The sequence below is a fragment of the Arachis stenosperma genome, chromosome 1 (assembly GCF_014773155.1).
Source record: "Arachis stenosperma cultivar V10309 chromosome 1, arast.V10309.gnm1.PFL2, whole genome shotgun sequence".
Taxonomy (NCBI): domain Eukaryota; kingdom Viridiplantae; phylum Streptophyta; class Magnoliopsida; order Fabales; family Fabaceae; genus Arachis; species Arachis stenosperma.
The window spans coordinates 133,100,458-133,125,776 of NC_080377.1; the positions used below are offsets into that span (position 1 = coordinate 133,100,458).

General features: G+C 38.9%; 2 protein-coding genes across 2 annotated transcripts; both read right to left on the minus strand.

Moving 5' to 3' along the window:
• Positions 1–4,562: 4,562 nt before the first annotated feature.
• LOC130936551 (histone deacetylase 5) lies at positions 4,563–25,278 on the minus strand. Its single transcript, XM_057866643.1, has 14 exons — positions 24,991–25,278; positions 23,296–23,494; positions 21,946–22,092; positions 21,717–21,829; positions 20,864–21,075; positions 20,572–20,636; positions 20,073–20,243; positions 19,779–19,862; positions 19,158–19,278; positions 6,070–6,191; positions 5,620–5,813; positions 5,319–5,445; positions 5,153–5,217; positions 4,563–4,956 (listed from the first exon to the last, which is right to left on the minus strand). Exons 1-14 carry the CDS (start codon positions 25,164–25,166, stop codon positions 4,785–4,787), a joined length of 1,968 nt encoding a protein of 655 aa, XP_057722626.1. The 5' UTR covers positions 25,167–25,278; the 3' UTR covers positions 4,563–4,784.
• LOC130936562 (uncharacterized) lies at positions 15,890–17,483 on the minus strand. The gene is made up of 2 exons (XM_057866653.1): positions 16,650–17,483; positions 15,890–16,578 (listed from the first exon to the last, which is right to left on the minus strand). The coding sequence occupies exons 1-2, from the start codon at positions 16,681–16,683 to the stop codon at positions 16,283–16,285; spliced, it is 330 nt and encodes a 109-aa protein (XP_057722636.1). The 5' UTR covers positions 16,684–17,483; the 3' UTR covers positions 15,890–16,282.
• Positions 25,279–25,319: the final 41 nt, after the last annotated feature.

Sequence of the window (25,319 nt, forward strand, 5' to 3'; positions counted from 1 at the left end):
TGAACCCTACTTTATTCTTCGTTGGACCCTAACGTTTGGAAAGTAAAATGAGTTAAACCCTAAAATGATCATGTGATTGGCGTTGTGCACTAAAATCGTTTCTGAGACTCTAATTGCACTAATTATGTTTCTGAGATTAACAAAAGTGCACTATATTAGTCCTTAACTTATTTTCCATTAATGACACGATGACAAGACTTGATGATATAGACTGTAAGTGACATGTGTCACTCTATAATTTGGCCATGTGTAATGATACGATGATGTGGTGACAAGTAACACGTAGCATGCTGATGTGGACGGTTGTGCCACGTGTCACAATGTTATTTGACCACGTGTCCGTTTGTGCCACGTGTCGCAACAATATTCGTCCACGTGTCGTCCATTAAGTCATCATTATATATGCACCAAATTAGTCCCTCACTTTACATTAAGTGACTCATTTTAGTCCCTGAAATTGAATATCGTGTACCAAACTAGTCCTTTCACCAGTTTTTTCTCATTTTTTTTAATTTAAAATTTTCAATATCATGGATGCACTAATTTCATTTCTATTTTTTCATATATCGTTTAAATACAAGTGCTTTCATAAAGAAATTTAAAATTTTAGTTTTAATTATATATATTTTTTTAATAATTTAACATTAATAAATTTTGTAATATATAAGTATGTTATTATAAAAAATAATTATATGATTGATTAGACACATTTTTTTCATAAAAAAATATGTATCTTTTAACAAGAATTAATAATTAAAATAAACATTTTTTTGATATTATGAAATACACGTTTTCATTATGTGTAAATGAGTTATATTGAAGGCACTTCAAGCACCTTCACTACCATCTTTGACCACTATAGTCTAGACGAAAGAGGTCGAAGATGGTAATGAGAGAAGCTTGAAATGCTTTCACGTCAACTCCAAAACAGTGGTTAGGGTATTCGTAAGAGAAAAAATATTTTATAAAAGCACTGAAAGAGGTCGGAGATAGTAGTGAAGGTGCTTGAAATGCCTTCACGACTTCACGTCAACTCCAAGTCGGCAGTTAGGGTATTCGGAAGAGAAAAAATATTTTATAAAAACACTTTTATTTGATTAACATGTAAAAAAATAGAATTGAAATTAATGCATTAAAAAATATTGAGAATTTTGAATTTATAAAAAAAAAATGAGAAAAAATGCAAAAATTTTGGATGGAAAATGTTACTGTGGTGGGAATGCTGTGCTGTTGGAATCTTCAACGGTTGCGAATTCAGGAAGATGGTTCATTCGTTGCCCGTTTTAAAATGTATGATCCTTGAGTTACGAGTTTCATAGTTAGGGTTTAGGGTTCTTCTCTAACTCTAATTCTTTTTTTTCTATAGAATGAAGACTGTAATTACTTTGTATGGGTTGATAAAATTGAAGATGGATGACAAGGTTTGGCAAGAGCTTTAATTAGACAACTCAATGAGCATGAATGTCAAGAGCTATCTTGACTTATAGCAGTGAAGAATTGTCCACCATAGTAGTCTCTCAAAAAGGTCTCATCTAAGTTAATAAATGGTCTGCATCCAACTAAGAATCCCTTCTTACAAACATCTAGAAAAATATAAATTCTTCTGAACAACAAAGTCGAGTCTAGCATTTGTCTAGTGCATTTATCTACTATAGATCCCGGATTAATTTTCAAGATTTTTATGCCATATTCAGCAGTACATCACACTCTTAAAATAATCTTCAGCTTCCTTTATAGTCATTGCTGGCTGCACCCTAATTTGCTGTTCCAACTCATCAACTACTCACTTACCATCAGAAGACCTGTTAAGCACAACTCTACAACATGTGTGCTCATTCATAAATGTTTTCACTTGATAGTTCATGGGGTAACTCCTCTTAGCATAATATATCTACCACGGACAATTCTCATCTCAACAAAGCACCTTCACCCCTGTACTATCAACTCTAGGAAAAAAAATATACTCCTGCCTAAGTTAATGTTGAGCTTCCTCACAGCCTTTTTAAATTTTCTTAAGTTTCAAACTCCATTCCCATTTCAAGCCTAACTTGTGAAACTGGTGCATCAACATTATCTTGTGGAAACACATCTGGTTGCTCTTCATCAGAATCTGCAGAGTTGTGAAGCTCCTCAAACTCATGACAATGTAACCCGGGATCCTCACCTGAATAGTCTTCAACATCATCTATTGGCACAAAAATTCTTGAAGCCTTGTTAGGATCTGAGTTCTAAATGGATTGTCCAGTAGATTCAGGTCTGGTTGTGCTCTTCCTATTTTATTTTTTAGGCACTTGTCTTATTCCCTACTCGGATGGATCCTGCTCTTGTTCTATATTTTGACTTGTTGATGGTGGTTGGGGCTGAGTGAGAGACTCAAACTCTTCTACATGGTTGGGATCACTTTGGGATTCATTATAAGACAGAGGTATATATTGTGTTAAAATTTCTGGTGTAATGGCTGTTACAACATGAAAAGGCTCAAAATTGGAATTGTGTTTCGAATTTGAACTATTTGTGGCTTAGTGTGTCTGCTGAGTTTGGACAAGGATAATTGGAGTTTGCTACTTTTTTTGGTTGTATTTGGCTGTGAATGTTGCTTCTTCTGGGTATATTGCTTTCTAGGATTCTTGGGCTCATGATGGGGTTGGCTAAGAAAATTTGTGTACTGTGGTAATGATCTTTTTGGTTGTGTATTGGACTAGTTCATGGACTGCTTATTGGACCTGCTACTAAGGTGTATAATGGGTTGGATATTGGGCTGATCAGATGTGCTGGCTTGTTTCACAACCTTCTTTTTTTTTAGGAGTTGGAGTCCACATTGCATAGCTCTTTAGCCTCACCTTTGAGGGAATCACAATATCACCACCTTCTTTACTTATAGGTAGAGGTGGCAACGGAGTGGGTAGAGGCGGGTTTTTGCTCTATCCGACTCCGTCCCGTCGTACAACAATTCGCATAGTACCCGTCTTGTTTCTATCCGTGAGTAGTAAATTGTTGAACCCTAACCCGCTCCTGTGGGTACCCGTCCCGCCCCTATAATTATTAAAATCCAATAAATAAAATAAAATTTCAAAATTTATATAACTATAATCACATACATATCATAAATTAAAGTAAAAATTTAAATATAATACAATATTATTAATCATTTACTTATTATTTTACATATATTATACATATTATATATTAAAATTATATATATAGCGGGACAGGTTGGGGCGGGTATTACCTAAACCCGACCCCGCCCCGCCCCTCCTAAGAACTTGCTTCGGGCGGGTAGAGGCGGATAAGTACCCGCGGGTTCGGGTGGTATTGCCATCCCTACTTATAGGTGCCTCTTTTGAAACTTGATCATCCTCTTCAACAACTTTTGGTAAGTTGATTGGGTGCTCAGTGTAGACACATACCCTATTTCCATTGCTCAATGCAACTTCATACAACTCTATTATGTCCTTATCAGTTTTCAATAGCTTGAGACCACCAGTAGCGTTTACCGACCAAAGTGTATCCAATATCTCTAAGGAGACCATTAATAAAAAATCCATTCAAAGTGTTAACCTTTGGAATTTCAGATTTCTCCCCACCTTCATACACGATTTTTCCATCCTTTGTTCTCTCAAATTTTCCTCCATGATATATGTCTAAAGTAATATGCATTGTAGCCATCTCTGTAACATAAAAAAAAAAAAAATCTACCATTAGTGGCCATCTCACAAACTACGAACTAGTGAAACCCTAACTCACTATCTCTCTAAATTCACCATGTTTATGGTTTCAGACACAATAAACACAACAGTATTCCAACCACAAAACAATATTCAGCTTAAATAAAAGGACCAAAATAAGATTCAGTTACTAAAAAACTAACCTACCAAAAATTCATTAACAGTAATGATTCAATCTTTGACATGCGACGAAGAACTCTAACAAATTGGAGGTTACAAGGATTCACCAATTTTGGTTGTGAAAGGATTACCTCTTCAATGACTTAGACTATGAGACCACTCCTGTACAAAGTTCCTTGAAGCAACTACAACCTCTCCCTCTTAAACTTTGAAGGCGAACTTGGAGATGAATGCCATCACGGGAATGGATTCACAGGAATGGGTTCAAAGAAGATTGTATTTGGCTAAAGAAAAAGATCAAAAACTGCTCTATTAGGGCATAGTTGAGTTTTATACTCTATTCTGTGTTTAAATGGAATTTGAAGGAGTTAGTAATTTTTTATTATTTAAGTAAATACAATACACATCCAAAAAAAAAAAAAAACATGATTCACCTAAAACAACTCTCGCCTCGTTAGAAAGGAAATAGACAAGTAGGACATGTAAACAAAGCCTTCTAACGTTTTTGGTCACATTTGACAAACTGAACTATATAATTGTGGATATTTGGGTTGTTTTCTAAATTCCTGAGTACTCTTGTCAACGACTACATCTTTCATAGGTACTTTTGGTAGTTTAGTCTAATTCTAATTATATAGTTATTTGGTTCTAATAACATTGTATAAAAAAAGCAAATGATTCAGAACGGGATAACTACTACGTATTCAGCTGTAAAAGGGAGAAAGAAGGTTCTGTCCAACTATATATTAGCAATTCAATCTGGAGTAAGTTCCTGTCAACAACATTTAAGGAACTTCAAATACTATACAGGAAATCACATGACGAATGCCCTAGCAATAATAAATGGTCAGCCCACAAGCGAGGTGTATGCGAAGCTGGGGATAGAAATATATGTAAACTGTTAAATAAGATTTACACCTCATTTCAAAAGGCACATGTCTATCTGGAAATTAAGGATTTAGAAGCAGCTTCAATGTAAGCAATGGCTTCCCACTCAGAAAGTTGTTTGCCCTCTACCAATCCTTTAATTAAGGTTTTGGTATATGCCTCATTAGGGGCTCGTAATGGTAGCTTCCCAGATTTGAAGCCTTCAATATCAGCAAGCGAACACCTGGTTTGATCAAGGTAACACAACATGATTATATTATAACTAGGAAATAAATTGACATGCCAACTAAAGAGGAGAAATACTTGTGTCTTCGGACACATAACATTCGAACATGTTAATGGTTGTACATGTTTCTAAAGCACGCACTAAATGTGCTCTAAGAACATGTTCCTCATAGAAAGGGCAATATGTCACTCACGTCATGGTAACTATGGGAATGTCTTGCTCCTTCCCCAAGTAAACAACATTACCATACCAACCATCCTGCAACATTATTAGAGAGAGGAGAACAAACTAAATGAGGAGATTGTTAGGAAAAAAAAAGAACGAACTAAATTCAGAAAAATGAGGGGATCGGGTAATACCTTAACCTCCTGAGAATTGAATTCCTTCTCAGAGATAGCATTCAGGGTTGCTATATCAAGTAAAGGAGAGCCAGTATCAATGCTTAATCCATTTTCCTGAAATAAAATATCATTGAATTGCTCCATCCTGTAACAAACGGGGACAAGAAGTTAACTACAGAACTTCCGTAGAGTATGTAAGCAATTTAAAAATAAAACAGACGACAACTCCACACTTGTGCTATAACTGCATATCACTGAAATGAAGAAAGGATCCTATGTAAACAGAAGTATAATTTCACAAATTCAAGGATTTGCTTACGAAATTTTGTACAGACACATGTGTGTCTTGTACTGAGATGTTTCTACTGGATTAAGAAATGCAACCCCTCCAGGACCCCACGTATGTGAAGCTTCACGGCCAAAAAATGTATGGCAAGGAAAAGTCTTCCATACTATTGCCTTTGGCAAAGCTTTATCCAGTGAACCAGAACAGGGTTTTTTCATGCCTTCCACCTGAACATAAACCGCACAAAAACTACATAAAAAGGAAAGAAAATAACCCCCCTCCTGCCACCCAACCAAAACCCACACCATAAACAATGAATGAAACTGAGGTTGCAAAGTCTTGTTTAAGCAAGCAAATAATCATGGATGACAATTGAAGAAACAAGAAATTTCAGGTCTGGCATATCATTCACTTAACAGCAATTTGACAGCTTATAGCAGTGCTAACATATATAAACTTACTGAGACATTGCAATAGCATTACCTGTCCACCTGCTATATAGCACAAAAATCTTGAATTCCACATATTTGATCCGTATGAGGCATACCATATGTAAATATCTGATAATTCTGTTCGCCAATAATTCATATCACCGATCTTATGATCTGCATTAATTATAGACGACGTCAAATGATCAAGAATAAATAACTGAAAAAAGTATATATGATTAATTTTCTGACCATTGATGATAACATGCCTTTTTCCATCCAAGAGTTGTGGTAGTTTTTCTTTTCATTTTACAAGGTTCAACAACATTTGGCCCATTTTCCTTAGAAGTCTTTCTTTTAATGGTCCATTGAGGACCATGCATAGTTGACTTAGTCACTGAAGGTAATGCAAAACATTTGTTGACAAAGATGCAACATTTTTTTTTTATCAGAGAGAACATCGATTTACTGTATGGTGGATAACATTAACATTTTGCATCTTGCTATTCATGTGTGGACATATCAAACATACTCCAAAAATGCTTCCAACATTCAGTTGGATTGGAAGTTGGTCAGCCATCTTAAAGGGCCCCGCATAAGGTAAAAGACATGTTTTGATCCAAAAAAGTTCTGCCATCCTAAGAGTTATAATCATGTGCCAAAGATTCTACTTGAGTGATTTTGGATCCAAATCAACATGCAAACCAAAACACACCCACATTTGTGAATTTGACTATGGCAAATTATGTGGATTAGCTAGTGTTCCGGCCCAGCCCACTAACAATCTGGTTCTGGTCACAAGTCTTTGACCCAACGGGTCCGATGATCCGAGCCAGGAGGCGACTTGCGCATCACCTCCCCTTCCACAAGGAACCTGGACAGCTAACAGAAGCTTTCAGGAAGGTGGGCCTGATCACAAGGAGCCCACCCGGGTACAGAGTATAAATGAGAAAAGACCTATCCCTCTCCAGAGGTACGTCACCTGTCCCTTTCTAACTAGGGATCAAGCAAAAGTTCTCATCGGTTGAGCACCAACAGAGTAACGGTCAGGTGGAAGCAGTGAACAAAGCCATCCTCAAAGGATTAAAAACGCAGCTTGACCAGAGAAAGGGCTCCTAGGTATACGAGTTAGCGTCAGTCTTGTGGTCTTATAGGACAACACCGCAGTCCTCCACCGGGAAAACACCTTTCCGGCTTATCTATGGAGTAGACGCAGTCATTCCTGTGGAAATCAAGGAACCAAGCCCGAGGCTTCTTCTCGGCGGTGGTGCAGAAGCAGTTGACAAGGACTTGATCAATGAGATGCGAGAGATAGCCTACATGTCGAAAATCGCACTAAAACAGAGGATAGCTTTGCGACACAATGGAAAGGTGCTAAGCAAAAACTTCAAAGAAGGCAATCTGGTGTTGCGACGCAACAACATTGGCCTACCGACCTCGGAAGAAGGTAAGCTGGCAGCTAATTAGGAAGATCCGTACATAATAAGATAAATTCTCGGAAAAAGCGCGTACAAGTTAAAACGGTTGGATGGAAACGATATCCCGAGGACGTGGAACGTAGCGAATCCAAAGAGGTTCTACTCTTGAGAGGCGACTTTCCGACTTAGCGGTTTTTTCTTTCTATACCTTGTCGTCCTTCATCTCATAAGTTTCTATCCTGAATACGTTATTTCCTTTACATTTTCATTTCAATTATCATTTGCTTAATTATCATTTTCTCTTCAATTTACCTTTCCTGTGGATAAATACACTCGTGATTTAAACATGTGTATACTTTTGCTTATCCATTAAAAATCTTTCGAGGTTCAACGCAAAAAATGTTGTTCCCCCTACCCTCTACACAAGGCTACGGTAAGGGGTTCTAGCTGGGCTAACCCATCGCTGGCTCGAAATTGTCACCGCTATAACGGCAACCCGAAACTGATCACCCCGAAAGCCAAAGCGATTGCAACCGACAAGTATCCAACGCAGAGCGACTCATGATTTAATAGCCAAACAAGAAAACGACAAATAAAATAACCAAAACATTCCATGAATGAGAACGGTTTAAAAAGAAAAGGCACCGCACAATCATTTATACAACAGGCATCACATCGACCAAACGATTAAGGAAAATATGTTTACAAAATAAGGTGCCACACCGGCCCAGAAAAAGCAAATATACAAGATTAATAACAAACAAAATTACAAGTTATTTCCTTGGGATATCAACTATCTTGCCATCTTTGATGGTCTTGAAGGCTGCAATCGCCGAGGTACCGAAATCAAGGGACAGCAATTTGATCTAGGCCTTGATCACCTCCTCAGTATCCCCAATGACCTCACGAACATTCTTGATGATTTCTTTATTCTTCTTCTTAAGATTGGTGACCTCAACCTTGGAAGCATCGGCCGACGTAACGGTAGTAGCCAATTCCTTCTCCAGGTGGTCAACCTTGGCCTCTGCTACATTTGCTCGACTTGGAGCAGCGCTATGCTGGCTCTCCAAGATAAGCTCCCGGTCGGAAAGGCGAGCAACCGCCTCGTCGACAACCTTCAATTTTTTCTCGGACTCCACCAGGCTAGTCTTTGTGGCCTCCACCTTAGCTTTTAGCCCACCGATGTCCTGCAAGGCCGCCCGGTACTTGCCATCCAAAATATGACAATGGGCAAGCACGGATTCTACCTTCCTCACAATGGTGGCAACACAAAGCATAGAGCGATATGTCCACTTGGCCTGAGAAGCCAAGTCCCCATCTTTGAAGAACTTCTCCGTGCCCGACGAGATGAGAATCGATAAAGCCTCCGGCGTCAAAGTTCCTCTGCATAACAGTAAGTGTTCATATCTAGGATCGAGCCACTCGACCTGGGATGTTTAGCGACAGAGCAACCGACCTCTTCAGGTCCGATTATCCGACATCTTCTCAAAGAGCTCGGTCAAAATTGCCAAGGAAGCCCTGTAAAGGGCCCAAATAGAGGAACACGACCCAAATCCAAAGGCAGCCCAAGCCTATAGAGATAAGGGCGGTTTCCTTGAAAATACGAGGACCCCAGTCAAAGATAAGATAAGATAAAATAATCTTATCTAAAAAGGTCACTCCACACCATTATAAATACGCTGGAGCACCCAGGTATAACTCATATTTTGATTCTACTAAAAACATGTTTAATACCCTTGCTAATTTAAGCATCGGAGTCCCTTGTAGGTACCACCACCCTCCGGTGACGAAGGATCAACACCACCACCCAGTCCAACAATTCGGACACAACAACTCCGGCCAGTACAGAAGATCTCGTCTGAGATCGACCTTCAGTTTCAGGTAACCCACAGAACATTGGCGTCGTTGCCGGGGAATCTAGAAGTCATCCCATCATCATAGCAGACGACCATGACAACAACCATGATTCAGGTCTAGAAGATAGAACGCCACACAAAAACGTAGACACTACACCAAAAGATATCCCGCAACCTAACGGAGACAGGAATTCACCAAGTTCGGGAGCCCTTGAGACGCTTCAAGATCGTTTTAAACAACTTGAGGAAGAAGTCCAACATCAGCGAAAGCTGAAAAGGACCTACAAAAGGAGATAAGGCGACGCCGGGAATTGGAGGACAAACTCTTAAAACTCGAAGCCGATCTCAAAGCCAAAGCGACTCGATCCACTCACGAGGACAGCTCCCGCAAGGACCAAGATCCATTTACCAAGGAGATCATGAAGACCAAAATCCTGAGGGACTTTAAGCTCCTGGATATGGCTTTATACGATGGCACGGCGGATCCAAGCCATCACCTCAGTAATTTCAGGAGTCGAATGTACCTCACTAACGCCTCAGACGCAGTTCGCTGCAAAGCCTTCCCGACTACCTTAACAAAAACGATGATTAAGTGGTTCGACAATCTACCGCCCAGGTCCATCTCAAGCTTCAACGACCTAGCCAAAAATTTTCTAGCCAGATTCTCCATCCAAAAAGACAAAGCCAAGCACGTCCCAAGTCTATTAAGAATCAAACAAGGAAATCGGGAAAATCTCCGCAGCTACATGAAAAGATTTAACAAAGCATGTCTAGACATACAAAGTCTGCCCACAGAAGCAGCCATCATGGGCCTCATCAATGGCCTACGAGATGGGCCTTTTAGCCAATCCATATCAAAGAAGCATCCCACCTCTCTAAATGAGATACAAGAACAAGCCGAGAAGTATATCAACATAGAGGAAAACGCTCGACTAGGAGATACCTCAAAATCCGGATTCTCCTACTCCTCCCAAGATAAGGACAAAGAATCCAAGAAAAAAGGATATTAACAGGGGAAAAAGATAAAAAAAATACCACAATTATACCCCTCTCCGGGTATCCCTTGTGGATGTCTACAGAGAAGTATGACATACTGAAAAGATACCCCCAACTCGACCACTCAAAAGCAAAAAAAGAGGAGAAAACCGAACAGAGTATTGTGAATATCACCGAGTCTATGGACATTCCACCAATGAATGTTTCGACTTAAAAAATATCATAGAAAAACTAGTAAGAGAAGGAAAATTAGATCGATATTTGGCGAACTGAGCAGACGATGCCAGAAAAAGAAAAAAGGACAAAGATATCGAACAGACAGAACGACCACCTCGTACCCCTGAGAGACACATCCACATGATCCATGGAGGATTTGCGGGAAGCGGGATCTCCAAATCATCTCGCAAGAGGTATCTTAATGAAGTATATCATGTTGAGAGAAAAGAGGAAACACACGACATCCCCACAATTATCTTTACCAAAGAGGACACATTTGGCATCATCCCAAGACACGACGATCCTATGGTCATCACTATCGTACTGACAAACGCTAATCTCCACCGCACGCTGATAGACCAAGGCAGCTCCGCCGACATATTATTCAAAACCGCCTTCGACAAACTCGACCTAGAAGAAAAAGAACTCAAAGCATATCTGAACAGCCTATTCGGACTAAGAGACACCCCAGTTCAACCACTTAGATACGTCTCACTACACACGACATTTGGAAAAGGAAACCAGTCAAGAACACTCAAAATAGACTACATTATGGTTAACGTAAGCTCAGCCTACAATGCCATTATAGGTCGGACAACATTGAATCAACTCGGCGCAGCAGTCTCGACTCCACATCTATGCATGAAGTTTCCAACTACAGAAGGAATAGCTACAATAAAAAAGCTGACCAGAAGACGGCAAATCGCTGCTACAACGAGAGCTTAAACCATAAAGGCAGAAGAGACAAATTCCACACAATCGAACTCGGCGGAGCTCAGAGGCGGGAAGAACTCCTCCCACAATTCGAAAGTGAAGTGGAGAAAGTCCAGATCGGAGATATCCCGGACCAAACAACCAATATCGGTACAATCCTAAAAAGAGACATAAAAGAATCACCCATACAGTTCTTGCGAGATAACATCGACCTCTTTGCATGGAAGGCCGCAGACATGCCAGGCATAGACCCCAAGTTAATGTGCCACAAGCTAGCATTCTACCCAGGATCTCGGCCAGTACAACAGAGGCATAGAAAACTCGAATCAAAACGATCCCAAGTTGTGGAAGAATAGGTACAAGCTCTACTAGAGGCAGGATTCATAAGAAAAGTCACGTACCCACTATGGCTAGCTAATGTTGTCTTGGTGAAAAAATCAAATGGGAAGTGGCGGATGTGCACCGACTACACTGATCTCAACAAAGCCTGCCCAAAAGATCCTTATCCACTCCCAAGTATCGACACTCTGGTAGATGCCTCCTCCGGGTATAAATACCTCTCGTTTATGGATGCATACTCGGGATACAATTAAATCCTGATGTATCCACCTGACCAAGAAAAATAGTGTTCTTAACCCCAAAAGTAAACTACTGCTACATTGCCATGCCTTTTGGGCTAAAAAACGCAGGAGCTACCTATCAGAGATTAATGAATAAAATCTTCACAGATCACATCGAAAAAATCATAAAAGTATATGTGGACGACATGTTAATAAAAACACAAAGTGAAAAGACGCTGCTGTCCGACCTCACCCAAGTATTCGACACTATAAGAGGGCATGGCATGCGACTTAATCCTGCAAAATGCACATTCGCAGTAGAAGCTGGCAAGTTCTTGGGTTTCATGCTCACACAAAGAAGAATCGAGGCAAATCCGGATAAATGTCAGGCCATACTCGACATGAAAAGTCCGACTTGTGTCAAGGAAGTACAACTCAACAGAAGGTTGGCAGCCTTGTCCAGATTTCTGGATGGATTAACAATAAGATCTCTCCCCTTCTATGCCACTCTAAGGAAGGGAAAGACGTTTAAATAGACAACGGAGTGCGAGCAGGTCTTCTAGGATTTCAAAAGATTCCTGGGACAGCCCCCTATCCTAACTCGGCATCAAGAAGGAGAACCACTTATATTATATCTCGCTGTAGGAAGTTGGACAGTAGCCTCAGCATTAGTCCGAGAAGACGACAGTGGGCAGGAACATGTATACTTCATCAGCAAAGCGTTGCAAGGATCCGAGCTGAACTACCAAAAAACAGAAAAATTCGCCTATGCTCTCATACTAACCTCTCGACGGCTCCGTCCATATTTCCAAGCTCACATCATTAAGATTCGGACCAACCAACCCATAAAAGTGATTTTGCAGAAAACGGACCTAGCAGGCAGAATTTTGTAATGGACAACCGAGTTATCCGAATTCGACCTTCAATATGAAGCTCGGATAGCCATCAAATCACAATATCTAGCCGACTTCATTGCAGAATTTACAGATATTCTAGAAATTCCTACGTAATGGAATCTTCGTGTGGACGGTTCCTCAAACAAAATTGGAAGCGGCGCATGCATCATCATAGAAAGCAACCAGGAAACCCAAATCGAACTCTCTCAAATTCGAGTTTCCTGCCTCAAACAACCAAGCCGAATATAAGGCACTACTGGCCGGTTTGAAGCTAGCTAAGGAGGTCGGAGCTCAAAAGCTTATCATCTTCAGTGACTCACAGGTAGTTACTTCACAAATAGCAGAAAGCTACCAAGCCAAAGATCCCACAATGAAAAAGTACATGAATAAAACCAGGAAACAGCTTGGACAACTCAGAGAATATGAGGCCCGCCACATACCTCGAGAACAAAACGTCCGAGCTGATGCACTCTCAAAACTAGCCAGTACCAAACCAGGGGGTAATAATAAAACCCTCATCCAAGAAACGCTCCAGAACCCGTCAATCACGGAAGAAGAAAAAATCTTAGCTATAACAGATCAGGACCAAGGATGGATGACTCCCATAATCCGCTACCTTAGATCAGAAACACTCCCTACAGGTGAAAAGGAAGTAAAAAGGTTGAAGCGGGAGGCACAGTATTACACCATCATAAATGACATCCTGTACAAAAGAGGAATCTCGACACCTCTGCTAAAATGCATACCAACCCCTAACAAAAAAGAGGTCTTAGAAGAAATACACAGCGCCGAGTGCGATAATCATCTCGGAGCACAAGCCCTCTTCAAAAAGGTACTCCGAGCTGGATTCTTTTGGCCGACCTTGCAGAAAGAAGCGACCGAATTCGTGAAAACATACCCAGTGTCAAAAACATGCTAACTTTCACAACGTCCCACCAGAAGAACTCATTAGCGTAACCTCACCTTGGCCATTTGCAAAGTGGGGACTGGACCTCCTCGGCCCTTTCCCCCAAGGAACGGGACAGGTAAAATTTTTCATTGTAGGGGTGGATTATTTCACAAAGTGGATCGAGGCAGAACCTCTGACCAATGCCACAGCTCAAAGAAGTCAAAAATTCCTATATAGAAACATCGTCACAAGGTTTGGAGTCCCCCACTCCATAACCACAGACAATGGCACCCAATTCACCGACGCAGGCTTTAGGAAATTAGTGGCCGACTTAAGAATAAAACATCAATTCACCTCCGTAGAATACCCGCAAGCTAATGAACAAGCAGAAGCTGCCAATAAAATCATACTAGATGGGTTAAAACGAAGGCTACAGGACGCAAAAGGAGCCTGGGCTGAAGAGCTTTCACAAGTCCTATGGACATATAGGGCAACTCCACATTCCACCACAAAGGAATCACCCTTCCGACTAGCTTATGGAATAGAGGCAATGATACCAGTAGAGGTCGAAGAAAGATCTCCCAGAGCAATTCTCTACAGTGACAAAGTCAACTCCCACCTTCAAAGGGAAGAACTCGACTTGCTTCCAGAAATCTGAGAAAGAGCTCGGATCAAGGAAGAAGCGCTAAAACGTCGCATGGCCTTAAGGTACAATCGAAGGGTAGTGCGAATAAGCTTCACCAACAATAATCTTATCCTAATCCGAAATGATATTGGAACAAGTCGACCGGGAGAGAGAAAGCTAGCAGCTAACTGGAAGGGACACTACCTAGTCATAGAAGTACTGGTAAAAGGCTACTATAAAGTATCCGAACTCGACGGACGAGAACTGCCAATATCTTGGCACGCCTGCAACCTAAGGAGATACTATAGTTAAAAGGTAATTGAGATCTTAGGATAAGGTGCACTCTTTTTCCTTAAAAGATTTTTTAACGAGGCACCAAGCCACGATCCATAAATCACTCGACTCAGAGATAAAAACTCCTACATGTATATATCTGCATTTTTTTTAATAAAGTTTTTTAGATTTTCTACAAACTCCCAAGACGCATTAGTCTAAAACGCTAAAAATTCATCGCCCGTTTACAAAACTACGAGATCAGCAAAAAGTGAAGATTAAATTCACTGTCCGACGACGATAAAAGACCAAAGGAGGTAAAAACCAAAATTCATCAAAAGGTCGACCAAACCATGATCAAACCTAACTTCGACAAAATCGGTAAAGATGAAAAAGTGACAAAACAGAATAATGTAAGAAGTTATCGAAAGTGATCCATAAAAAGGACCTGACGATGTCTTAACAAAATGAGTTGCTAAAAATAACTTAAAGGATAGGCCAACGTAAAGAAGTCGGACCAGTCGACCACACTAACCAAAGTTATAAAAAGTCAATCACTGGAAAGAGGCCTGGCCATCCCTAAAAAAGAGGATTACTAGAAATAACTTAGAAAAGACCGACATGATGAAGTCAGCCTCCCACGAACAAGTTATAAAAATAATCCCTGAAAGAGACCTGATAAAAGTCCAAGAAAGATGATTACTAGGAATAACTTAGAAGAGATTGACATCATCCAATATTTCCCATGAATACCTTGACACAACATTCTTTTGCCACTCTGGAGAAAAAGTGGGTTCATCATTCTCATCCAGAAAAAATGGTCGTGCTCTTTCAACAGCTCGGATTTTAAAGAAATAGTTCTTAAAATCACAGAACGATTCGTCATACATAGAAAAATCTTTCTTCACTTGCGAAGATCGAAAAGAAATCCAGGCAGCCTTTTTCTTAACCATCCCAGGCTTTGTCAAGACAAACAAATAAAAGAAAAGGGATTGCGAGGCAGGGACGCCAAGTTCACAACACAGTAGTTGGAAGATCTTTATAAAGCCCCAGGAATTGGGGTGAAGTTGGGACGGAGCTACATTACAAAACCACAACAGATTGGTTTCAAAAGGAGTGAAAAGAAAGGTGATATTCATTTAGCCAAAAAAGAAATCATACGCATAGAAAAAAAGACGATCTCCAACAACCCGAGTTGAAAAACAAACTCTCTCTTTTGAATTAGGGGACACAAGCTCGTAATTCTTTTCATCACTATCATTGCTACAAACCCTATGAAACTTCCTAATATGTTCACAAAACTCGGAGTCAGCCAGCGAGACACACATGAGAACCATAGAATCCACCCAATCGGCCATGCCATCAGAGACCTGGGAGGACCTCTCGACAATATTTTTGCGAGAAGACATGAGGTCAACTAGTCCTACAGCAAGAAAAAGAGAAAACAGGATCACTACCAAAACTACTCGAAAAATCAGACAAACAACTCAGACAGCAAAATAAACAGCAAATAGAAGACTCAACAATAAAAAGGAAAACTCAAGACACAACCCAAGGTCCAGAGGTATCCTTTGGAGGCAGTAATAGAGTGAAGTCTCACATCATCTTTCAACAAAGAAAGCAACCCTCTTCAAACAAAGTCATCAAAAGAGCAATAAACCTCTTAAAAACCTGCTTAATACCCTTGTTAACTTAAGCATCAGAGTCCCTTGCAGGTACCACCACCCTCCGGTGATGAAGGATCAGCACCACCACCCAGTCCAACAATTCGGACACAGCAGTTCCGGCCAGTACAGAAGATCTCGTCCGAGATCGACCTCCAGTTTCAGATAACCCACGGAACAGTAAACATCCCTTCAAGGCTGGACGTGGCTTTCCTCTTCAAGGGGTTCTTGACGATGGCCACCTTAGGACCAGTGTCTTCCACAAATACCTCCTCTACTGGTCCAACCCCACCAACCACAGTAGTCATGGGATTCACATCGACAGCGAGTTGGGACTGGACCTCGATAGCTGGAGAAGAAGGTGCGTTTGCAGAAGGGGTCTCAAAGCTGTCCTTGTTCCAATGGAGGAATTGGGCCATATAATCAGGAAGGCCAGTCTGCCTGGCTGCCATGGACACTGAAACAGAAAAGCAAAAGCACTACACAAAGTACACATGTCAAAAAACAGAGTAACCCAATCAGACTTACCCACATGGCTCTTACTGGTCTCACGATCACCCATCAAGAGGTGAGAATTGAGGTTATTCGCACCGAAAATGGCCAGCAGTATGTCAGCAATTTGCCGATTTCTCTGGCCCAAACCCTTGTAAGTGCTTTTAATTAAATAATTGGTCCTGGCGCCGAAGCTCCAATAGGTTGGTATACGACGCTCCCCTTCTAAGGTAAGCCAGAAGGGATGTCAACCTTCGACGGGCCACACTTTGAAAAACTTCTCTTTAAAGCCGTGAAACGAATCCTCCAACAGCCGAAAATCCGTCGACCCTAGATGGCTCGGAATGAGAGATACCCTTTCTTATGTTTCCCCTCTTTCGAAGGGTTAGTCAAAAAAAAAATAGGAAGAGAAAGACTTCAACGGAGGTTGTGAGCTCCAAATAGTCGCACACCATCTTGAAGCAACGGATAAAGGCCCAGCTATTCGGATGTAATTGTGAGGGTGTTACGTCGCACCGATTCAGAAAGGAGATGACGAAGGGAGCAAAAGGGATCCGAACTCCCAAGTTGGTAAACATGTGCTTGTACACCCACAACCAATCGGCAATTCGAGGAGTAGATATGTTTTCATGGTAAATACGTTCCCTATCTCCGGGAACAAACACGTCATAATTGGCCTCCTCGGGGCCACCTCCACACAGTAACTTGGAGTTACGAAACTCTTGAAGCTCCTCCATGGTTATCTTGGAGGCCGTATCCTTTACGTCAGATGTAACCCATATGTAACGGTCTACAGGATCCTTCGCAACAAGACGTTGCCACATACCTACAGTGGGAGCACCACTTAAATTAAACTTGAGTTGTCAAAAAATCAAAGAAAACTAAAACTAAGGATACGTTTTGCTATGTCCTTTTTCTATTTTAATCCAGGGTCAATTAGAGACGTAAAATCAAGATTCAGACACCTAATGGTAACCCCCAATAAGCTACATAACAATGACGTGCCCAACCCAAGCAAGAACAGCCAAAAATAACAGATGGCATACGTGGTAATGGCATTAAAAATAGAGACATAACAACAACCATCTACAATAAAGAGATGAAAGCAATTGAGACTCACCAGTAAATTGAAGAAGGAAGAAGGATGGATCCCGAACAAACACAGTAAGATTCCCAGTGGATGAATGATGGAATCAAGAAAGAAGCGAGTAAAGTGGAGAAGATGTGAGAGAATAAGGAATGAAAGGTTTGCAAGATGAAAAGGGATACAAAATAGTAACCGTCGAAGGGAAGCGCGAAAAGTCAAGAGTAAAATGGACTTTTCCTTTGGCTTTCAAATCAGCCATAATGAGCATTAAATGCTTGCGCGTTGGGGGCACGGGGTCTATCGACAGACTCCCGAGCCCAGGAGAACTCGATCGAGCCAGGCAAGTGAATCGAATGCGCCAACCACGAGCTCATATCCTCACGGTTTGCACGTTGGGGGCATTGTTTCGGCCCATCCCAATAATAATTCGGGTCCGGTCACAAATCACCAACCCGACGAGTTCAACAGTCCAAGTCAGAAGGTGACCCGCGCATCACCTCCCCTTCCACAAGGAACCTGGACATCTAGTAGAAACTTACAGGAAGGTGAGCTTGATCACAAAGGGCCCACCCGGATACAGAGTATAAATGAGGAAGGACCTACCTTTCTCCAGAGGTACGTCACCTTTTTAACCCTAATTAGCCGCCTCTTCGTACGGACTCTGACTTTAGCATCGGGGTGTCTATGCAAGTGGTCCCACCCGCCAACACGACAACGCATAGGTCGAACACACCGCTCCAACAACTCACGCCCTGGTCCAGATCCCCTCATCCTCCTTACCGATCCACCAAACACCCGAGCTACCGAACAGCTAGTCTCACCAAACCCACTAAACATCATTACTAAAGCTGCGTTTGTTTACAGGGACGGAATACTAAGACAGGGACACAGAGACAAAATCGTATTTGACAAATGAGACATAGACAGAGATATTGTGTCCAAAGACACTGAATTAGTGTATTTTGTGTCATCCTGACAGGAAGGATACAGAGACACTAACAAAAGACACAACTTATTTTTATTTTTTCTTTCATTATTCTTGTTAATTTTTTATAATTATACATTTTATTATTATATTTTTCTTCTCAATTTTTGAATGAAAAAAATGAGAATAAATTAAATTTTCATATTTATTATATTTTATTACCAAACAGAATACAAGAACATTAAATTTATATGTCTTTGTTCTTTATGTTTTGTTATCAATGTCTTATCTTATCCTGTTCTCAAAAACAAACGCAGCTGATTTTCTTATCCACATACTGCTCAAAAGTTGCCATCTGAACTTTCTAATTACGGACGTGATTCTCAAAAGGTATACACAGTTACAGACATCAATGATCAATTCTTCTAAGTAAAATATTTATTTGGTTTAAATTTTGCCATGAATGATATAAAAACTTCCGGATGTTTCTCAAATTTTATATCAGTCTTTGGTGTAAAAAAGCGATAGTTACCTGCATCAACCTTCAGCTCAGAAAGTGGTTTTATGACATCCTGTAGAAGCTCTGCAAGGTCTGAATTTTGCCGACCCTTGTCATCCTCTGTCTCGGAGTCAGAGCTTGAGATAAGAGTATGCTGCAAATACAGTGTTGCAGAAAGAATTCCAATGAGAATATTATCGTAAAATAATCTATTCGAAACTTTTCATAGCCCAAATTACCGAAATTGCATGTATTTGGAATCCATATAGGATAAAATATGAGCAGTAAATCATCTAAAGAAAAATTAATGTCCCTTAAAACACGAGTTGCTTCTTGCACATAAACTTAATCCATTAAGTTACCAATAAAATATGGAATCTACGCCTTTGCATTGTGAATATAAGGTAATCAACCAGAATTTTAAGTTATAGTTATTGTCTCGTTAAATTACAGATTATTTAAAAAAGATTAAAAAAACAAGGGAGACCATACCACTATTTGAAAATATTTTTTTGATTTGTATTATGCAAGAATATATATTCTTGCACACAACTATCAAGTGACATAGAACAAATAATGAAAAAGAAATTATATGATAGCGAATTACCAAAATTAACTGTAAAAAAGGAACAATAGTAATCGAAAGAAAATTACTGGGGGAGGAGCAATCTGAGAAATTAATTTTTGTGGCAATTCATTAGCAAGTGTAGGCCAAAAGCAACTTAATTCCTGGCGAACCTGCAAGGCAAACACAAAAGATTTAGCACTAAATAGATGTCAAATACCTTTGGGTAACAAAAGCCCATATGATGCTTTTAGGAAAGAAAAGAAGACATTTTCCATTTCCCACTGCTCACCCCTAACCAAAAATAGTAAGAAATGAAATCACAAAACCCTTTTGCCCCTTGAAGGATCAAAACAGCATATAGTAGGGTCATGAGTTATTACCGCTTGAATCACACGCCAGGTAGACTCAAATGGATAGGCCTCAGATGAACCAACAATAGGCTCGTCTTCAAGCAAAACCTCCACGCAAGCATGCGCAGACTTTGCAATGGAGTCAAGGTTATATCCTCCTTCTAAAATTAATGCAATCCTACCTTCTGCGAAATTCATCAACTGAAATGTATAGAAGGGAAAACAATATGTAACAGCCATTCATATATTGATCACCCAAGTTAAAATCTTCACATATAAAACTTATATCAGATTTTATTCCAGAAAATAATGCTAAAGTTAGATCATATAAACTTGATACTCAAGCAAGCAGTAGCACTATATGTTTAAGAAAGATAACTGCCCATCTTTAAGCAACATGAAAATAGAGATACTAAAGTGCAACAGACACAGTAAAATTTCACAGTTAATTGAGCAGTTTTATCAGGAAATTAGCATTACAAGAAACAAATGCAAGATGCAATCATGAAAAGTAATGTTTAAAATTAACCTTTTTCAACAGGACAGAATAACCAAATGGTGAAACACGACAGCCCCCCAGAGGATCACCAATGGCTGTTACATTAAAAATTATCAAAGTTATTACGTTTCAGTAATAATAATTAATGATCAACTGATTAGTAATTTAGTAAAATCTGAAGTAATGGTGATACTCCTTCCAGATACAAAGAAGTAAAATAATAATTAAACCAACAACACTGGCTACAAATCCTGAGAAAGAGTATAAACAACCAGTAACCCGCCCCTATAAAACATCAAATTTAAATTATGCTACAATAGACCTGCATCAAAGCCAGCAGAAACAATAATCATGTCTGGATTAAACTCTTTGGCAACAGGTAGCAAAATGTGGTCCCACACTGCAAAGTAATCTGCATCACCACATCTTCCATTCTCCCATGGTACATTTATATTATATCCAGCACCTGCTCCTTCTCCAACCATCGTATAAAAGCCATCATCACTTGCAGGATAAAAGCCCCCATTTTCATGCCTGCATGAGATGATCTGAGATCAACAATGAAAGTGATAAAACCACCTATTGAGATTCACATTCATTTTAAATCCTTAATTGAAAACCACCTCTAAGACCCAATGCTAAACTATTAAATATGGACACACTATTTGGGTGTCATGTCCACATGTTCGAGTCAAATGTTACACCACGCAGAAAGGACACACGTATGCATGTGATTTTTTTTTCCCCTCCCCACTTTTACTCTAACAAGACAAGACACATGGTGTGAATTCTTTTCAAATCTGTAATCAATTTATAACAATAAAAAAAGGCAAATAATGAAGCTTATATATATTATTAAATAAAAATAAATTAAATCATTAAAATTAAAATGAATTTTTTTCCTTTAAAATATATATGTACAATTATATATAAGCCATGTTCTACAATTTTAAAATTTAGCATGCTTCGCAAATTCATGCAATGTCCTATCCCATATATACCAACATATATTTTCCTAAATCACCAGTGTATAAAGGGAAACAATCTAGCAGTCAGGTCTAGGGCCTCAAAACCAATAGAAACAAAATTTTACATATTTTGAAGTAAAGAGAAACAATTACAAGGGGACAAATCAGTTCAAGTGGACAGAAAATACATGAAAATAATAATAATACCTGTGAACAGAGAAGAATAAAACTCGAGAGTCATTCAAGAACATTTTTTGTGTACCATTTCCATGATGGATGTCCCAATCAACAATTAAAATTTTTTTAATACCTAATTCTGGCTGTCAAACAGGGCAACACAACAGTGAGGTGGCCTGTGGATATAAAGCAACTGACAGATTAACTGCCAAAAACTCTTGGTAAATACAGAATTGAAAGTAGAAATCATGTTACCCACACGTTCCTCTAAGACATACGTTGCCGCAATTGCCACATTGTTGAATAGACAAAATCCCATGGGTTCATCACGTTCTGCATGATGACCTGGAGGCCTAACAATTGCAAAAGCAGAATTGAATTCCCTGCTTGCCACTCTTTCAACAACCTATTAATCATAGGATCTTCAGTTATGTTAAAAAGAATAGTATTAACATAAAACCTTACTTCAATCAAAGTAAATGTATGTGTTCACTGATAGATTGGAAAAATTCAGATGGATACCTGATAAAGTTCTTTAATTTAAATGATAATTCTTTTGATGATAAAATGATGTATCAATATAGCCAACCAAACCTATAGCATTATGATAAAAGTACATGATACAAAAAGAAAGTTTTAATTATTTTTATGTTTGATTTTATAAACAGTCCTTGATATTGCTCCATTGTCTTTTAACCCAGATAACGATTACAGTCTCTTGATTCATTTGGTATGTTTAGATGTAAATCTTATTTCTAGTTCTTATTTCTTAACTCCTTCCTCAAATACAATCTCTTTCTACCTTGATATACTTATTTGAAGGCCACATATGGATATTTCTCACAATGTGTGTCAGGTGAGTGTGGGGTGGCACAGATTCAAACTTACTGTCGCACCTATTTTTACATTGTTGTCTTGCTGTTTTTTCATGGAATACCTTTTTGTATCTTTGGTGACTGTTGGGTGTGCCCTGCAACCTCATCAGTTTCTCTTGACTAGGTTTGCTCATTTTTTGAGAGTAGTGGCCAAACATTTGTGGCAATATGCAGAAACATATGACCTCCAAGTTACAAGTCAACAACCTTACATTTAAGCCTTAACTTCCCCTTTTTTTTATTATTTGTAAGTACAAAAAATGATTTTTTTTTTTTTTGATATTTACAAAAATTGATAATTAAAATGAGAAATATTATATGGAAAGAACCTCCAAATTGAAATACAAATTGAAAAGCTAAAATGTTTGTAAAACATTGCTGCTCCCAAACAACTTCAAGGATCCAATGCATGAAGTTGAAGAATTTCCAGAGGAAAACTTCATGATGGCCCAAATTTTGTACCAGTTTCTTTTAGTAGGAAAAAAAAGTTGTCTAAGATATTGAATGCAATCAATACTACCAATATGAGCAAAGTCAGTAACTTAAAATTAAGTGGAATACTAGAAACAGGAAAGTATATTTTTTAGATCAGAAGGCGAACTCTGCTTTAGTGGCAGGCACAGAACAAATCTAGACTTCAAAAAGGCTGTAATAATAGATCCACAGTTATCTCATCGATACACATAAAAAATCACAGATATTTATACTATGTGAATAATCCATGTAAATATCACCTCTATAGCAGAGCCAGCAGCAAGATAAGCAGCTTCTGATGAACCTTCATTGAAGTATATCGAATCAAATTTTGACGCAGTCTTAAGCCTCCGTGAATCTGATTCTGAGCTTATTTTCTTGATAAAATTCACATGTTTTTTGGAATGTACTGACAGGATATTTTTGTCTTCAGCTTCTTTAGCATCCAAAATCACACAGCTGGAATGATGTTACACCACATTTATTAAAAACACAAAACAGAGAAGTAAGATTTTGTCACTTTATTCAAAGTCATCCTAGTATTAGAAATTCAGAACTAAAAGTTGAACAGCACAACTTTGACAGAAGAGAGAACGATTTACTCTAAACCATCACAATGGAGTCTAATTATAGCAAAAACCTCAAGTAAACATAAAGAGACTGATAGCTCTCCAATCATCTATTTGCTCGTTGGTGGTTGAAACTTGACTAGCAGTTTCAACATGGCTCTGTTGTAAGGCTGCAAGCTCAGTCTGCTGATGTTGTTCTCCAAATGTCACCATCAGTCTCTCAATGTAAGCACCTTTTTTCTATTATTATGCTACTTCAAAGACTACAGGGACACATGCCCCCATCTCAGCATTGGAAAGTTTCTTACTCGTATTAGGCCTTCACCATTCTTTAAACCTTCATATCTTTTTAACCTTACCACAATTTAATGAACCATTGAATAGATGTCAAAAGAAATTAAAACATATCTCGCATTATTTTTCCAAGCTCCAGAACATCTGCAGTGTAAATACTAAATATACCACCTAAAGCTTCTCCAAACCATAATTATAGTTTTGTAGTAGCATTAATATGTAGAAACAATTATTAAAAACTCCATTTTTCTGTTACTTGTGGTCATCAATCATCCTTAACACCACTGCCTATATTACATTTCATGTCACATAGTTAATTTCATCAACAAAATTCAAAAAACAAAATGTAGATTTCAAGACAAATTTAAATATCAGTCACAAAACGAGTAAATGAAGAAAAGTACACGTGTAAGAGTTTGGCAGAGACAAAAATGTACACCAAATATTCGTAAATAACAAAGTACACCCTAGAGATTATTTTCGATGGACAAAAATACTCACAAAAGATTTATAAATATCAAACCCTTACTAACAGCACGACACTATTGTCCATCATAAACAATCTTGATGTGTATTTTGATATTTACTAATCTTTGGTGTACTTTTATCTACCCAAAACCCTTTCACGTGTACTTTAGTCCATTTACTCATCACAAAACCTAGTTAAGGTTGAGTTTGTTTATAGAACACAGAGACACAAGATCGTGTTTGACTAAAGACATTAACAAGGACGCAACTTATTTTTTATTTTTTCTTTTATTATTTTTGTTAATTTTTCATTATTATATTTTTCATTTTAAATTTTTTAAATAAAAAAATAGAATAAATTGAATTTTATTCAAGAACACAAAATTTTGTATATCTATTTTCTATATCTTGTTGAGTATTTTGTCTTGTTATATTGTCAGAAACAAAGGCAACCTAAATTTCATCAATAAAATGAGTCTGAAAGTGTTACAGAAGGAACCACAGCTCAGCGAACACTAGAACAATCAAAATAACAACATCTCTAGCTCACGTAACCCACAACAATAATAATAAGAAAAAAATGGTGAAATTTAAAACCCTAAAGGGGAGTAAAGTAGTTAGTACCGTTGGGTAATGCCCGTGGATTGAAGCTTGTTCCAAATGGACCTAATACGGTTGGGGGTTTCGGGATGGTAACCGTCGTGAAGGTTCTCGTGCTTGCACATCCTCTCGTCGTAGAGAAGACCCACGCGCCGTTGACCGGTGAGTTTGGTGACATTGTCTTTCCCTGACTCCATCATGGTTTCCGAAAGGAGCAGCTACTTCAAAGTTCAAAGTAATCGCGCGCTTTACTTGGAATTTCTCTCTCACTCACTCTCTGTAAAGGGGAGTCCAAAAGTTGAACACCACCAAGTTACCTTGAAATTTGAACGATTAAAATGGTCCTAAACTTA

Bases quoted from the DNA above. Each gene is read 5' to 3' on its own strand.
- LOC130936551 (XM_057866643.1), bottom strand. From the start codon at position 25,166: ATGATGGAGTCAGGGAAAGACAATGTCACCAAACTCACCGGTCAACGG. The intron at 20,637-20,863 runs GTCTATTGTAGC...TTAATGTAACAG, and splicing joins TTCTGCTGGCTTTGATGCAG to CCATTGGTGATCCTCTGGGG. The intron at 5,814-6,069 runs GTAATGCTATTG...GTTTATGTTCAG, and splicing joins GCTATATAGCAGGTGGACAG to GTGGAAGGCATGAAAAAACC.
- LOC130936562 (XM_057866653.1), bottom strand. From the start codon at position 16,683: ATGGGTGATCGTGAGACCAGTAAGAGCCATGTGG. The intron at 16,579-16,649 runs GTAAGTCTGATT...TTTCTGTTTCAG, and splicing joins GACCAGTAAGAGCCATGTGG to TGTCCATGGCAGCCAGGCAG.